A 13840-nucleotide genomic window follows, 5' to 3' on the forward strand; every position below is an offset into this window, starting at 1 on the left:
CGAGGGAGAAAAAAGCGCAGCAGTTTAGTAGTATTTGGGCTAAGTTAGCAAAGCATGCCCAATAAGAAAGAAATAATAATTTGGGCTTCTAGAAAATGATAAATAAAAATGGCACATATATATGTCAATTAAATAAAAAAAAGCTTGTCGGATCCCATATCGGAAGCTAAAAGAAACAAAGCTATAAAAATAAGATAAGACGGTGGCAGTCGCAGCCCTTTCAACAAGCAATGACGTCGCCTCCGCCTCCTGACGATGATGCTTGGGTCCGTTCTCATCACCGTTTACTTCCCCAATCGCAATCGCTCCTCTCTTCCCACCGGGTATAATATTCTCTGTTGATTTCGAATTTGTTTTTTTTTTTTTTTTAATTTTCTGATTTTTGAGCAGTCAGTTATAGCGGTTGCAATATCAAGGGTAAATCAGTTCGACGCTGCAAGGCTAGATGTTGAAATGTCTGCCATGTTGAAGGAACAGTTGGTTAAGGTTTTCACTTTGGCCAAGGTACTCAATTCAATTCAGTTCTTTTTTTTTTTTTTTAAATCACTGATTTTGTCTGGGGGGAGTAGCCAGGAATGCTGTTTCAATACGAACCAGAGCTAGATGCATTCCTTGAGTTTCTCATTTGGAGATTCTCTATTTGGGTTGACAAACCTACCCCTGGAAATGCTCTCATGAATCTTAGATACAGAGATGAACGTGTTGCTGCCCAACTCTCTGGCAAAGGTATTTTATTACTTCAGTTCTGTTCAATACCCTTTTTTTAACTTGTCTTAACTTACTCATGTTCTGTCTCTCGTGTAGTCAGAACAGGACTAGAAGGCCCTGGACTTACTGCTCCCCAAAAGATTTGGTACTGTGTTGCCTCAGTTGGTGGTCAGTACCTCTTCTCCCGTTTGCAGTCGTTTTCTGCTTTCCGTAGGTGGGGTGATTCTGAGCAGAGACCATTGGCTAGGCGACTTTGGACCCTCGTTCAACGAATTGAAGGCATCTATAAAGCTGCTTCTTTTCTTAACCTCTTGTCCTTTCTTTATACCGGAAGGTACATTCTCATGGACTTGTTCATCTTGTCTACATATATCTTAATAGTTCATACAGACATGCATGCGTGTACAGTGACATGACCATTTGATTTGATTTTATTTTATTCAATGCACTAAGAATGGTTACTAAACGCTAGGACAAACAGAATGCCTGTAGCGCTTTTATGGGACACATCTTATGTCTGGTTCAGTTAATGAGGCTGTTTTGTTAGGAATGCCTTATTGTATTGATCTACGAATTAAATATCTAAATCAATGTCTAGCTGCTGTTTACTGAGTCCTAAAAGATCTGCCACTATTCAAATTGACTTGCGCTACTTCTAATACATCTATTAGTAGCCTCTTAGTGCTACAAACAAAAAATCAAAACCAGATTGGAGACTTCAGACATGGTGATGTTCAGAAAAGTTATAGGAGACGCGTTTATTAAATTTCACGATGAAAGATTGAAGCGAGAACCAATACCACGTTGTTGATGATTTTGCAAATGCTTTACCATTCTTTCTTTGTTGTTCCAGGTATAGGAACCTCATTGAAAAAGCTTTAAGAGCAAGGCTTGTCTATAGGAGTCCCCATATGAACCGATCTGTCAGCTTCGAGTACATGAATCGCCAACTTGTCTGGAATGAATTTTCTGTACGTCTTCTTCTTCTCTGTCACCTCTTACACATAATGCCATAATCATTTTGAAAGTTTGCCAACCTATCAATTCATAGAACTATCCTTGGGCTTATGGTTTCTGGCCTATTATTGAAACACAAAATGACTTAGTTGATGAGTATATGTCTTGTCTGCTGGAAGAAGTGTTCTGTTGGATCTCACTTCTTGGTTCTGTTTGGCATTCAGATTTAGATTTGTTTGGTTGTATTTTCAGGAAATGCTTTTGTTGCTTCTTCCGCTGCTCAACTCTTCAGCTATAAAGAATATTCTTAGTCCATTTGCCAAAGAAAGTTCCTCAAGCAATAAAGAGGATACAGTTGCTTGCCCCATTTGCCAAGTGGATCCTGCAACTCCGTTTATTGCTCTGCCTTGCCAGCACAGGTATGGTTTAATCTAGTGGATCATAGGGTCATTACCTTACCTCTCTCCTCAGATATATAGTGGTTAGTTAATTATACTAGAAGCTAAGTAACTGTATGTGATTGCGTATATGAGGATTCGTAGGGGAAGTTAGACAAGACAGAAGTGATGTTATAGGCGATTCAGAGTATGTGTTGACTTGTGGCAGGTACTGTTACTACTGTATAAGGACCCGCTGCGCCTCAGCAGCATCATTCAGGTGTCTTAGATGTAACGAGCCTGTGGTTGCCATACAACGGGAAGGTGTTTCAAGTGGCAAATGAATTGGGAGAAGAATTACGAATAAGGCAAACAGCAGAAGAAACATTGTTAGAAAGTGGTGTTTTCAAACAGGCTTATACAATAAAGGATAAAAGCTTGAAGAAACAAGTTTTAGGGATAGATGAACCTCTTCTGTACATTAAAAAAGTTGTAATTTGTAAACTACTTCTTTATTAGAAATCAAATTGGAATGTCGGCTATACTTGAATAATTCATTTCCTTACATTGTGGTGCCTACTTACTACTCGTTCCTACTTCCATATTAGTAGTCTTACATATTATATTATACTCCCCATAAAGTGGCAGAAGAACAATGTGAAGAAAAAATCACTGGCTGGTGGCAGAGAGCAGACTGATTTCTATCTCTTGGAGGCTCTTCCCTTTAGTCTCAATCACGTTCTTCTGCACAAAGATAACTGCCACCACGCAGAAGAAGCCAAAGATTGCATTTAGAAGCACCGAACCTAGTTGCTCCAGCATTCTTAGAAACAGCAGCCCCACGAAGAAGTTTATTACCTGTTGTTGCGCCAAGCTTATTATTGTTTCAACATTAAATCCATTTCCTAAAAAAGAAGTATTGACAAAAGCCATACCCAGTGAACAGCAAGACAAACAGCCAATGCTGTTGCCCGAAGACGACCAGGGCATATCTCAGACAGGAGAATACTTGGAACAGGACCAGCTCCAGTTGCAAACGACAACACAAACCTGCATATTTTCATCGTTTGAGTTTTACCAAAATACCCACCCCTCTTTCCACTATCATATAGTTGACATGTTACAGAAAAACTTACAGTAGCATTCCTCCGACCGAGAGAAACAAGGTTCCAAAAGTTGATGAATATGAAGTATGTGCTAATGCTTGGAGACCCAGAGATACTGCCTGTTAAAGATGGAAGAGCTCTGTTAAAGTGTCAGTGCTGTCAATGCTTAATTCAAATAGCGATTCTCGCTCTCAGCCATATTACCATGCCCGCAAAACTCCCAATAAGCAATACTTTTCTCCCCAGCTTATCCATTAAAACCACTGCTACAGTAGAACCTGTACAACAGCATGAATGATCATCATTTGACTTGACAGTTTCTACATGTTGAAAGGGAGACTTTTGAATCTCTTCTTTTCATGATCATCATCTTTGTAATAAGAGGAAGGATTAACATCCATAATTTCTAATTTACATAATTAACCTCAACCACCTCATCTACTGACACGAAGGGAAAATGTTACACTTTAATACCTAAGAGGTTGCATACTCCCACACAAATGTTGGCCGAGGCTGAAGGTACACCAGCTTTCTTGAAGACAGTTGATGAGAAATAGAACACAGCGTTTATCCCAGACAACTGTTGTAAAGCAAAAAGGGTAGATCCAATGAAAACCACTGCAAACGGAGAAAAATTAAAACGTAAAATGAATGAAGTTAGAGGCTTCACATGTCATTCATATGTTTTTTTTTGCAAATGACAATGACTCTTCTTTTTGTCTAGGGATCCAGTTGAACAAGCTAACGTACTCTCCGCCTAGATGAATCAACTCTATGACGATCAGTTCTAACCCCACAACCGGAATATTTGAGATAAAAATGCCAAAAGTTATGAAAATCTTGTTGGTTTGAAGATCAAACATACCTCTAAAACTGCGCCCAAAAAGCAATTCCGACAATTTGGCCGAATCGCCATCATCTCCCCTATCTGACTTCACTAACTCTGCCATGGCAGCCTTGACGTATGCCCCTCCCAGTAACTTCTCAAACACGACTTCAGCTTCAGCTGCCCTTCCTCTCTGAGAATGTAAAACAGGGAAAGTGAATCAACAAATCAATTGTTTATGAAAATGTCTTTAGGAGCTATGATGTTTTTAAATGAGAAAAAGTCACCTTGAAAAGCCACTGAGGACTTTCGGCGCAGAGTTGCATGAAAACAGCAAGGACTACAGCTGGGACTGTGGATATCCAAAAACATATACGCCACCTTAGACAATCAAAGTACATGAAACCTATTAGCTGATCATTCTGCCGAGATGTCCAGACGGTAGTCTTGTCAATAATGACCAAAGCATGTGCCCTAAACTTCGCCGGCACAAACCAGTTTTAGGATTAAGTTTACAGCATTGTAATAGGTCATTGAGGCCATTGTTTTATTCCCCAAGTTCTTGTCAATATCTTACCAGCCCAAGTTGTCTTTTGCTGGGATTCCAGCAAATAGTGAAGCTAAGAGCCCAAGACAAGTCGCAATTTGGGTAGAGCTGCCATATGTGCCTCTTACATAAGCAGGTGACACCTGCAAAGTGGAAATGTGAGCCTCGCTCTAAACAAGATGTATGGATAAGGCAAGTTAGTGAAAGTTATGCGCCTAGAGAACCTTCTGCTTTAATTAAAATGAATTCTAAGTGTACCAATTAACTTCTGCGTGCTAATGGTCTAGTTCATGTCTTTTTATGTCTGAAACGTGAATCTACTTAAATTTCCCCCAAACAGCTTTTGATAAAATAAAATAAATTGGTGTTGGATCCAAACTGTAGAAGAAATTTTGTTATTGTTGTAAACATGTTGATGTAAAAGGATGAAATCTAAAACTAGCAACTGAACTGTACATCGAATTATATTCACATCACCAGTCTGTGGGGATGCAATTTCATGTAGCGGTCATAGAAAAACAAGTGCAGGAACAAGTACCTCAGTGACATAGAGAGCCGTAACAGAAGGACCTATGCCCATCCCGATTCCGACAAAAAACCTTCCCAGGAGCATGCCCTCAAGACTCTCAGTTGTTGCACTGCAAACAATACATTTGTAAGCACACAGATCTCGTTATTTTATAAGTGAAAACCCAACAAGGCGAGGACTAGAGGGCAAATATGTTAAAAGGAATAACCAATTGCTCATAATAAATTGTCAACACCCACTCAGAAAGCCACAGTGAGAATAAATGCAACCCTGATTGCCTAATGACTAGACAAAAATTTGAATCCGAAATGTTCAAATAAGTTGACACATACATGTTCAAATTTGTAAGGGTAGGCCAACATGTAATGTAAGATAAAACATTCATCATGCATAATCAACAGCCTAAACAAAAAATGGTTAAGCAGAAGAGAAAAAAAAAAGGATAACCTCACTGAAGCTCCAATAATCATTGGCAAAGCGCTCAACTGGAAAGCTCTACGGCGGCCAACACCATCCGCAACCAACCCACTGAACAGAGATCCAATAAAGGCGCCGCCTAAGCACGTACTAACAACAAGACCTTCATCCACCAGAATTAAAAAAAAAAAGAATGATCAGACACAAGGATAGACTGAAGAAAGGAACAGAAACATAAAAAGCTATATATACCTTCGGCGATGGTGTTGCCACTAAAGCCAAGGTCAATTGAAATGCTTTCGAGAGTTTCATTAACAACCCTACGTCCACAAAAGAAAGCATGAGTCTATACTAAGAGTTTCTTCCCAATGTACATACAATTAAAAGAAACAGAGTCTATATAAAGAGTAACATGGACAAAGAGAAGGCAATTCGAAGTGTATATACGCACGCACCCAAGGTGATAGCCGAATAAAAGGGAGGTGAGAGATGCAACGAATACGTGAGGCAGAGATCGCTTCCATGAAGGATTCCCGATATCTTTTCCCGTCCCAGTCACTGGAAATTCGCAGTCACAGTTATAAATGGCAAAAGTTAAAGAAGTTCATGAGTCCAAGCAAGGAAAGGTTATAGCTCGGACGCTTTCTTGTTTTTTATTTACTTTGAGGTCAGTTTCTAGCTTTTATCTTCACTTACAGAGTCATAATACCAAATCCGATTTTTATTATTATTGTTTAAACTAAACATCTTAATTAACTATTGACACGTCGGAAGATGACATGTGTTCTTTCTAATGACTCTGGGTTTTTTTTCCATTCCGGGCAACATTTTCAAAGGTGATTAAAAAAAGGAACCTGCAGTTTCAGCTTTATCGAGAACAGAGAGTAACTCTCTGGAAGGAACACGTTTCTCAATGTGACGACCTCGCATCATCGTGTACGTGCGTCTAACAGAATCCATCCCCCACTGCACATGAAAATTTTGAAGTTCAGCAGTACACATAAATTTTGAATCCATCCCCTCTTCGGGTGCTACTTAGTGTCCGTATGAACACAATCAATTAGAAATTAGAAAAAAAAGTGAAAGCACACGTGACGTGACGTGACGTTAGCTAGTAGGAAAGTTCCAGAATCAACATGAGAAAGTGAGATCGTCGGATCTGACAGCAAAAAAGTTTACCCAGCATTGATCCGCAATGTAGATCAGAAACAAAAAGTTACAATAGAATAAAAAAGGCAATGGCAAGATCTAGAGCATTAAGGAGGAAAATAAAAAGCGAGAAACGATGATTATAGTACCTGCAGGCAGACGAGAAATGATCAAAAGGAATCGTTGAGTCGAAGAAATAAGTTTTTTTCTTTCCTTTTTATTTGTTTTTGAAGTTTGGAACTTAATCATTCCTCCTCCTACGCAACACTTTATATAACATATATGCTATATGCTTTGGTCACCACCCAGATGCGCTTCACTCTTCTCCCGAGAGAGACGATAATACGACGTGTTTTAATCACCTGCTTCGCCTCCACCGACCTCATCTATGCCCCACTAAGTAAAATCAATAGTGTAACTAACTTCTGAGGGCCTCCATGCAAAAGTACAGAGGCCTCTTGGGCCTTTCTTTATTTATCACCAGGCCTCTTAGGCGCTTCTATCATCTTTTCCTGATTGCGACATCTCTCAGCTTATTAAGCTTCTTTCGAATCATAGTTTTTTGAGCTTCATCCGAGTCAAGCTTTTGTTAATTGATGATATACTATGGTTCTTTAACGAAGCCACTAAATGAATCGAGTCAACTCTCTCTCAAAGAACGAGGCACTTTTACATTGTCTCCAAATAATTACGAATAAACACAGTAACAAAAATCTTTAGTTCGAGCAGTAATACTTTGTTTTACAAACCCTTTTCTGAGAAGAAAAAAGAAAGAAAAAAAAATAAAAGCAATGTAGGGCCTTTGGTCGGTGGTATAGCCAATAGGAGGAAACAAGGATGATGGTCCTACACATGAGCCTGAGCCTGTCAACACTTTGTTGCTTTCTCATTGGATCTGTTAAAAAATGCACAAACCCCTTGAGACCATGAGAGCCTGTCAAACAATTTGACTAAACTTTGGTGTATGTTTGACTTACCTTGTTCACCAGCATGTTCACTTGCTCCTTGTACATTTCCTTCAAGTCCACTATATCCGCTCGAAGTTCCTCCAACTACCACCAAACCCACATTTTTATCATTATTACGCCTACCACTGTTATTGCTGGCTACAAGTAATTTATTCACATCTCTTACCTCCTCATCTCGTTCACCCATCAATTCCAGAGCAGCCGCATGCCTTTGTCTTAGTGCTTCCAGCTCTGCTTTTATGCCCGGCACCCTATCCGCCTCCCCTCTTAATTTCTCACACTACATCCACAGTGACCAAAATATTAGACGTCACATCCTTAATAAAACAACTCTGAAACTCTCATATAGGTACCTCTGCGGTCATTTTGACTAGTTCTTCAGCTAGGGAATCTCGGATAGACTCCATTGACGCCTGTTGCAGGACAATATTCCACCAGAGTAGGTTAAAATTTTACAGTTAGATTCTAAATTAGGGGATGATAGATACTAAGAACAAGCCTATACAATTAGAGCTAAACAATCTAAACCAGCTTATAAAACAACGGTAATTTCCCAGCATCCATAGTGCGCCATTTTAACCTATCCAAGGTGGGTTCTGAGATTACGGTGGGGTCTGAGATTACAAACTGATGTGAACCTAATTCCCATTTCAACGCCAGTTTCCAAAAGCCTACCAATGGAGCTACACAGAAATGAACAAGTTGTATACTTTTTACACCTACCAAGCGGGACATGTAAGAAGCAAGTTCACCCTCTTTCTGTCGAAGTGTGGCTTCATAAGCACTCGGTGTGATGCTCTTCATGTAGTATGGACTCATAGTTGCTTCAGGCATGCTTCTCTTCTCAGAAGATTTATCTGACGAATCAAGCGAAGCTTGCAGAAAATAGCTCTCCTCCATGCTGCCAAGGCTGCTTGCGCTTGAGAGCTTTCTTTGCAAGCCTCCTGATGACACGGTTTAAAATATCACAGATGCGCAAGGCCTGGATTATTGACTATTAAACCATATTGAGATGCATCATACCATTCTCATAGGTAGAATTTTGCCTTGATATGGGAAGCTGTTCAGAGGCTGTCGAGGAATTGATACGGGCAGTTCTTTCAAGATCCAAACGGGTAGCCTTCTCCCTTTCTAGGTCCTGAAATTTTTTTCGCCATGTAAAGAAAATTCATCGGGGTTTTTTTTTAACTAATCAAAGAAGTGTCTGAAAAACTATGTATCACCTTTTGAATAAGCTCGTTGTGGAGCAGCACTTCTTGCAACTCTTGCTTATGTTTTCTCCGCAGTTCCATGATTTCCACTTCAAGTTGGTTTGCTCGACCGCCTAAGGTATCTGCTTCTTCCTTAGCTGCCAGATACTCCTGTCTATTCTCTGCCGCTCTTTGCCTCTCCTTCTCGAGCGACTTACTTAACTGGCCTTGTTCTGCTCTAAGACATGAAAGCTGGATAGGAGAACCGGGTAAGCTAGCATTTAGAGAAAAAACGTGACACTGATGAGAACAGAGTCAAGGATCATAGAAAACCTGGGCCTCTAGAACATTAATCCTTGATAAGGTTTGAGAGAGGCGTTCATTCACAGAGCGCTCTCGCTCTTCAGCTGTGGCAGCTTTAGTTTCTGCTTCCTGAATATTCGTAGAAATTGAACAAAACGATAAGAGACATAGAAATATATAGTTGAATATGAGCGTTATAGCAGTGATGTTCAAAACACCTGCAGTCGGGCATTCAAAGTTCTCTCTACAGCACCCCAAGCTTCTGCTCTTCTGGCAGTAGTTTCCTACAGTCAATCAGATAAGAAGCATGTAATGTTACATATTTTATTTTAAAGTTTTTAATCTCAGAAAACCTTCTCCAAAAACCCCAGAAGGATCAGCTACTACCTGCATTGCCTCAATCTGTCTTAGGAGAGGCCTTGTAGACTCAGGAACTTGGGTGATTAATTCCTCACACCTTCGTTCACTAGCCTACAGGACAATTTAGTTTAGAAAGCATAAATACACGGAGCTATTAATTCATCCCAAAACGTCTTGATTTACCTGATAACGTCTTTGAAGGTCTTCAAGTTCTCTGCGGAACATGTCTTCCCTAAACACTACCTGCAACAAAATAATAACAAATATCACCGAATGTGATCCCGTTAGTAAATGTCCCGAATTTGATCAAACCTGTTGCTCCTTTTTGCTTAAGGTTTGCCTCAATTCTTCCAGCGCCTGTACTAGCATAGATTCCCGCTCTCCGGCCTCCTTTAGACGATTCTCTAACTCTATTCTCGCCTCATTGTTGGTACGCTCCTCCGCTAATGCTTGAGCTTCCTTTGCTGCAGCTAATGCATTCGAGTAATACTCTTTCTGAGAAGCAAGTTCGGCTTGATGTTTTTCTATGGTCTCTTGCAGCAGCTTCTCTGTAGCTGTCTTGTCCCTTTTAATACTCTCTACCTTATTTTCTTCAGACTGACAAATGACAGAAAAAACAAGACACCAAAGTTTTGTTCTTTTAGATATTTATCATGCCTATCAAGAAGATACATTTTGAACAATGCTTTAACAAGACAAGCCCACCAAGGTGTTTCCATCGTTAATCACATAGTGAAACAACAAAAGCATCGCTCGCGACATCAATTACCTGAAGCTTTGTGATCAGTCCTTTCTTCTCTTCTTCCACCTCTCTAATCTAACATGCGGACAAAATAAGCAGGTGAGAGAAGAAGCAATGAGATTGATGGTACTAGTAAAAGTGAAAGGTGTAAGCATTCGTTACATACCTGAGCTCTCAGCTTCCTGATCTGACCCTCTTGAGCAGCTTGTTTCTTCGAAAGCTCTTCGCCTGAAATGACGGGCATTAACATCAAAGGCTCAAGTTGAGTAGAAAATGAGCTCCTTTCATTTTTTCAAACAGTTACAGTTCGCTCTCGGGATGCATTAAACCATTAACAATTAGCACCGAAATTACAATCCATGATCCCAAGCATTCCAAAAGGTTTGCTTACCTTCAGCCATAACTTGATTTATTATTTCATCTTTCTCCTTCAGAAGGGCCGCAGCATCACTTTTCTTGTTCTGTTCTCTTCTAAGTGTATCCCTTTCTTTGGTGAGTGCGTAAACCTAGAAAGATGAACCATGAAGGTATATTTATAAGGAAAAAGAAGAACCAAAATAGCAAAATATACCTTCCTCTCAAGAGTAGCAACTCTCTGATGGTATTCTTCTCGCAAAGACTCAACTTCAGCTTCATTGGATTTCCTCTGTTTCAGAGCACAAAGGGTATAAGAATTTAGGTTAAGAATCAACACAAAGGAGGAAAAATGAGTACGATAATCAACATTTCATCTAATTAAACATGAACTTTCAGCGTACTCTCTAGTACCTTCAAATCCTCAGTGGCAGATTTTAGCTGCTCATTTTCATGCATTAACTTTGCAATCTCATCAGCCTTTGCCTGTAAAAACAAATTACCATAAAAAATTGGTCTAGAAGCACCATAGCTGTAGAACAACCCTATGATGGAAACCTTAAGATGTACCTGAGCTTGCCTTGCAGCACCTTGCAGTGCATTTTCCAACATTTTCATTTCCTTTTTTGTCTTCTCTAATTCCATAATAACATCAGCAGAGTCAGAAGCATTTGTTGCAGAGCTCGAACGCTGGCTGTCAATTAATTCACTACCATCAAGTCTTGAATCCAGTTCACGAGAAACAAAATCTACAACTCTCTCTGAAATTTCATCTGAAGGAGATCTCTTCAGCACAGAAGACTCATTAGCAGAACCAGCCGACTCAGTAATTAAAGACAGTTGAGCATCAGAGGGCTCTACCCTGTTAATATTATCTGTATCAGGTGAAACTTCAACATTTACAGACGATGTTCTCTTCTCCAGATTTTCACTCTGGCTTTCCTGATCATTGTTTGTCTCATCCGTATCAGCAATCACAGGAGAGGAAACAGCTTCGTTATTTCCTAGAGAAACTTCATTTGTTCCAGCATCCTCCTCAGGCATAGCCTCCTCTGCCTCTGATCCAGCATCTTCGGACTTGGGTGACTCTGTTGAAGCAGCTGCCAATTCCTGCTTCTCATCAGGTTCTAAACTACTCGTGTCACCAGGACGTTGAACCGAATGTCCTGAAGAATCTTCTAGAGCCATCTGAGATTCAGGTTCACCATCTTTGGGATCTAAAGCAACAGTCTCTGTTACCTCAGGAACCTCTGCTTGGTCAGCTTCTGTTGACACATTTGTTTCTTTATTTGCTTCAACTGATACTGCTTGTTCAGTAGCTACCTTACCAGATCCTTCTTCTTTTTCTTCTTCTTCGGATTGAGGTGGATTTTCTGAGCTGGCAGAGTCTTCCAATGAATCAAGTTTCTCATCAGAGGTGTTACCCATGAAGGACATTACAGGTGGCCACATACTTGAAGCTACATTAAAAAGAAAACAAAGAAAAATAGATCCATGTTCTATCAGAAACTAAACGAATGAATCCAAAGGCATGTGCAAATTCTCTCAACACAATCCAAAAATGGTATCATTATTTGCAACAGAAGATCGATCAAAAGGTACCTTCACCGGCAGATTCGGACTTGTCATCAAAGCCAAGGGCGTTATCGAAATTCTTCTCGATGTTCTTAACGCTCTCCTGGAATTTATTAACTGCCCCTGTGAGATCCGGGAATCCTCCCAGAGAAATCTTGTCACTGAACCAAGCCATCTCCACGAATCTGAAACTTGTTCGTTCGACGTGAATCTCACAAATCACCACCGGATCAGATCCATCTCAAGCGCCTGAGCTCAAAATTACGAAATTGAGAGACGTATCAATAAGGTGAATCAATCATTAATGCAAGAGATTCAATCGAGGTGAGCATCTCCTTATTAATATTTGCCTACCTGATATTGGGATCAGAAAGAGCGAGCTTAGGAGATGCGTCGTGATCGAATTTAGATCCAAATCCAACTCTCTTTTTTTTTTTTCTCTCCTCTGGTGCCACGAGCTGGTGTCATAAACGGCGCCGTTCTAGCTTTTCATATCATTTATTTACTTTTCTTTTTTTTCTAAAGCGTACCTCCTCCGTTTCTTAAAGATTCATATTTTAGAGAAAAATTTTATTTCAAAAAGATTCATTTTTTACATTTTTAATACATGTTTTATTAACTAATCGCAAATTTCAAAAAAACTTAATTGCACTACTTGATTTTTTATTGATTTAAAATTGTGAAAAAAAAATAAACATAAAAAGTTATGTAAATTTAATGTGTTTTATTAAAATGTGTGAAAAAACTATAATATGATTTTTTTAGTAAGAGAGGGATTATCATTTATTTACTTGACGAATTGTTTTGTTTTTTTGATAGAATACGCCAATTAAAACCCAATTACACTAATGGAAACCAGAAAGATCCAGCTTATAAAGTAACACGGCCTATATGAGCCCACTAATTTGGGCAGCAAGCAAACCGGTCCACTAAGGCTCGCAAACATGCATATTCGTTTTGAGTGTTTCCAGCGACTCTCTCTGGATAAATTGCATTGCTCTTCCTCTCTTTTTTTTATCGAACTAGGCTATATATAGCCACATCTAGGCATGCAGGTTCGGTTTTTTTCTGTTAGTTCAGGTCTATTAGTTTTGGAATTCAGTTAGTTCGGATCGGTCGAAATCTCGCCGAAGTAAAAAGAATTCGGTTAGTTCAGTTTCAGAATTTTCTAGTGAATTTTTTGAATTCGGTTAAGTTTTGATTTAAATAAATAAAATTTAAAGATTTCGCTAAATTTGATTATTTCAATTCGGATTTTGGTTAGTTTAATTCAGAATTTGGTTAAGAATGATATTGTTTGGTAAAAAAAAATTAAAAGTCAAACTAACCAATTACCAAATCAAAAATCTAATTTTTTTAGTTACCGAACTGAACCAAACCTTCAAACCGAATTTTTTGGTTCGGTTCGGTTTGGAAGGATCAGTTCGGATAATAACCGCAGGCCCAGCCACATCTTCCCTATTCACCATATGTTTTTTCGTTAGTCTTTTCCAGTACGAATCCGGATTGTTTGTTTTCTTCAACTATACGTACTCTGTCGGTGGCTTTAATATTCATTACAAATCACTGCTAGTTTTTTTCTCTCACACTGGAAAAAGGGGATCATGATCTGATGCTTGTCTCTAGCTGTTATTTAACTTCTTTGTTGATACTTGATATGTTTTGATAAATACATACATTTCGTCACTACCTTATTTTAGGACACTGTCGTATATATTAACGATTGCATCTT

At 39.3% G+C, this 13840-nt stretch overlaps 3 protein-coding genes across 7 annotated transcripts; 1 reads left to right on the forward strand and 2 right to left on the reverse strand.

The window, feature by feature from the left end:
- The first annotated feature begins 105 nt into the window (after positions 1–105).
- On the forward strand, positions 106–2607 carry LOC103830400 (peroxisome biogenesis protein 2). Its single transcript, XM_009106178.3, has 7 exons — positions 106–323; positions 391–504; positions 570–726; positions 805–1042; positions 1562–1679; positions 1918–2084; positions 2272–2607. Exons 1-7 carry the CDS (start codon positions 231–233, stop codon positions 2384–2386), a joined length of 1002 nt encoding a protein of 333 aa, XP_009104426.1. The 5' UTR covers positions 106–230; the 3' UTR covers positions 2387–2607.
- On the reverse strand, positions 2555–7105 carry LOC103830399 (probable plastidic glucose transporter 3). Of its 5 annotated transcripts, none has more exons than XM_018653063.2 (15): positions 6766–7105; positions 6559–6626; positions 6322–6433; positions 5923–6025; positions 5720–5787; positions 5498–5630; positions 5060–5159; positions 4552–4664; positions 4262–4355; positions 4014–4167; positions 3623–3766; positions 3353–3426; positions 3179–3267; positions 2978–3092; positions 2555–2900 (listed from the first exon to the last, which is right to left on the reverse strand). In XM_018653063.2, exons 1-15 carry the CDS (start codon positions 6863–6865, stop codon positions 2712–2714), a joined length of 1656 nt encoding a protein of 551 aa, XP_018508579.1. In that variant the 5' UTR covers positions 6866–7105; the 3' UTR covers positions 2555–2711. The 5 variants fall into 5 exon arrangements, with proteins under 5 accessions (XP_018508579.1, XP_018508578.1, XP_033132012.1 ...); XM_018653062.2 differs by having other exon boundaries at positions 5923–6028; XM_033276121.1 differs by lacking the exon at positions 6559–6626 and having other exon boundaries at positions 6766–7008.
- A 160-nt stretch (positions 7106–7265) lies between these two features.
- Positions 7266–12618, reverse strand: LOC103830401 (golgin candidate 5). Its single transcript, XM_009106179.3, has 20 exons — positions 12463–12618; positions 12136–12357; positions 11104–11993; positions 10948–11019; positions 10751–10825; positions 10571–10685; positions 10346–10407; positions 10207–10254; positions 9750–10034; positions 9621–9680; positions 9465–9548; positions 9296–9361; positions 9108–9206; positions 8808–9026; positions 8608–8722; positions 8308–8528; positions 7938–7997; positions 7751–7864; positions 7594–7668; positions 7266–7511 (listed from the first exon to the last, which is right to left on the reverse strand). The coding sequence occupies exons 2-20, from the start codon at positions 12281–12283 to the stop codon at positions 7503–7505; spliced, it is 2817 nt and encodes a 938-aa protein (XP_009104427.1). The 5' UTR covers positions 12284–12357; positions 12463–12618; the 3' UTR covers positions 7266–7502.
- Positions 12619–13840: the final 1222 nt, after the last annotated feature.

Source organism: Brassica rapa, chromosome A07 (genome assembly GCF_000309985.2).
Source record: "Brassica rapa cultivar Chiifu-401-42 chromosome A07, CAAS_Brap_v3.01, whole genome shotgun sequence".
Lineage (NCBI taxonomy): Eukaryota > Viridiplantae > Streptophyta > Magnoliopsida > Brassicales > Brassicaceae > Brassica > Brassica rapa.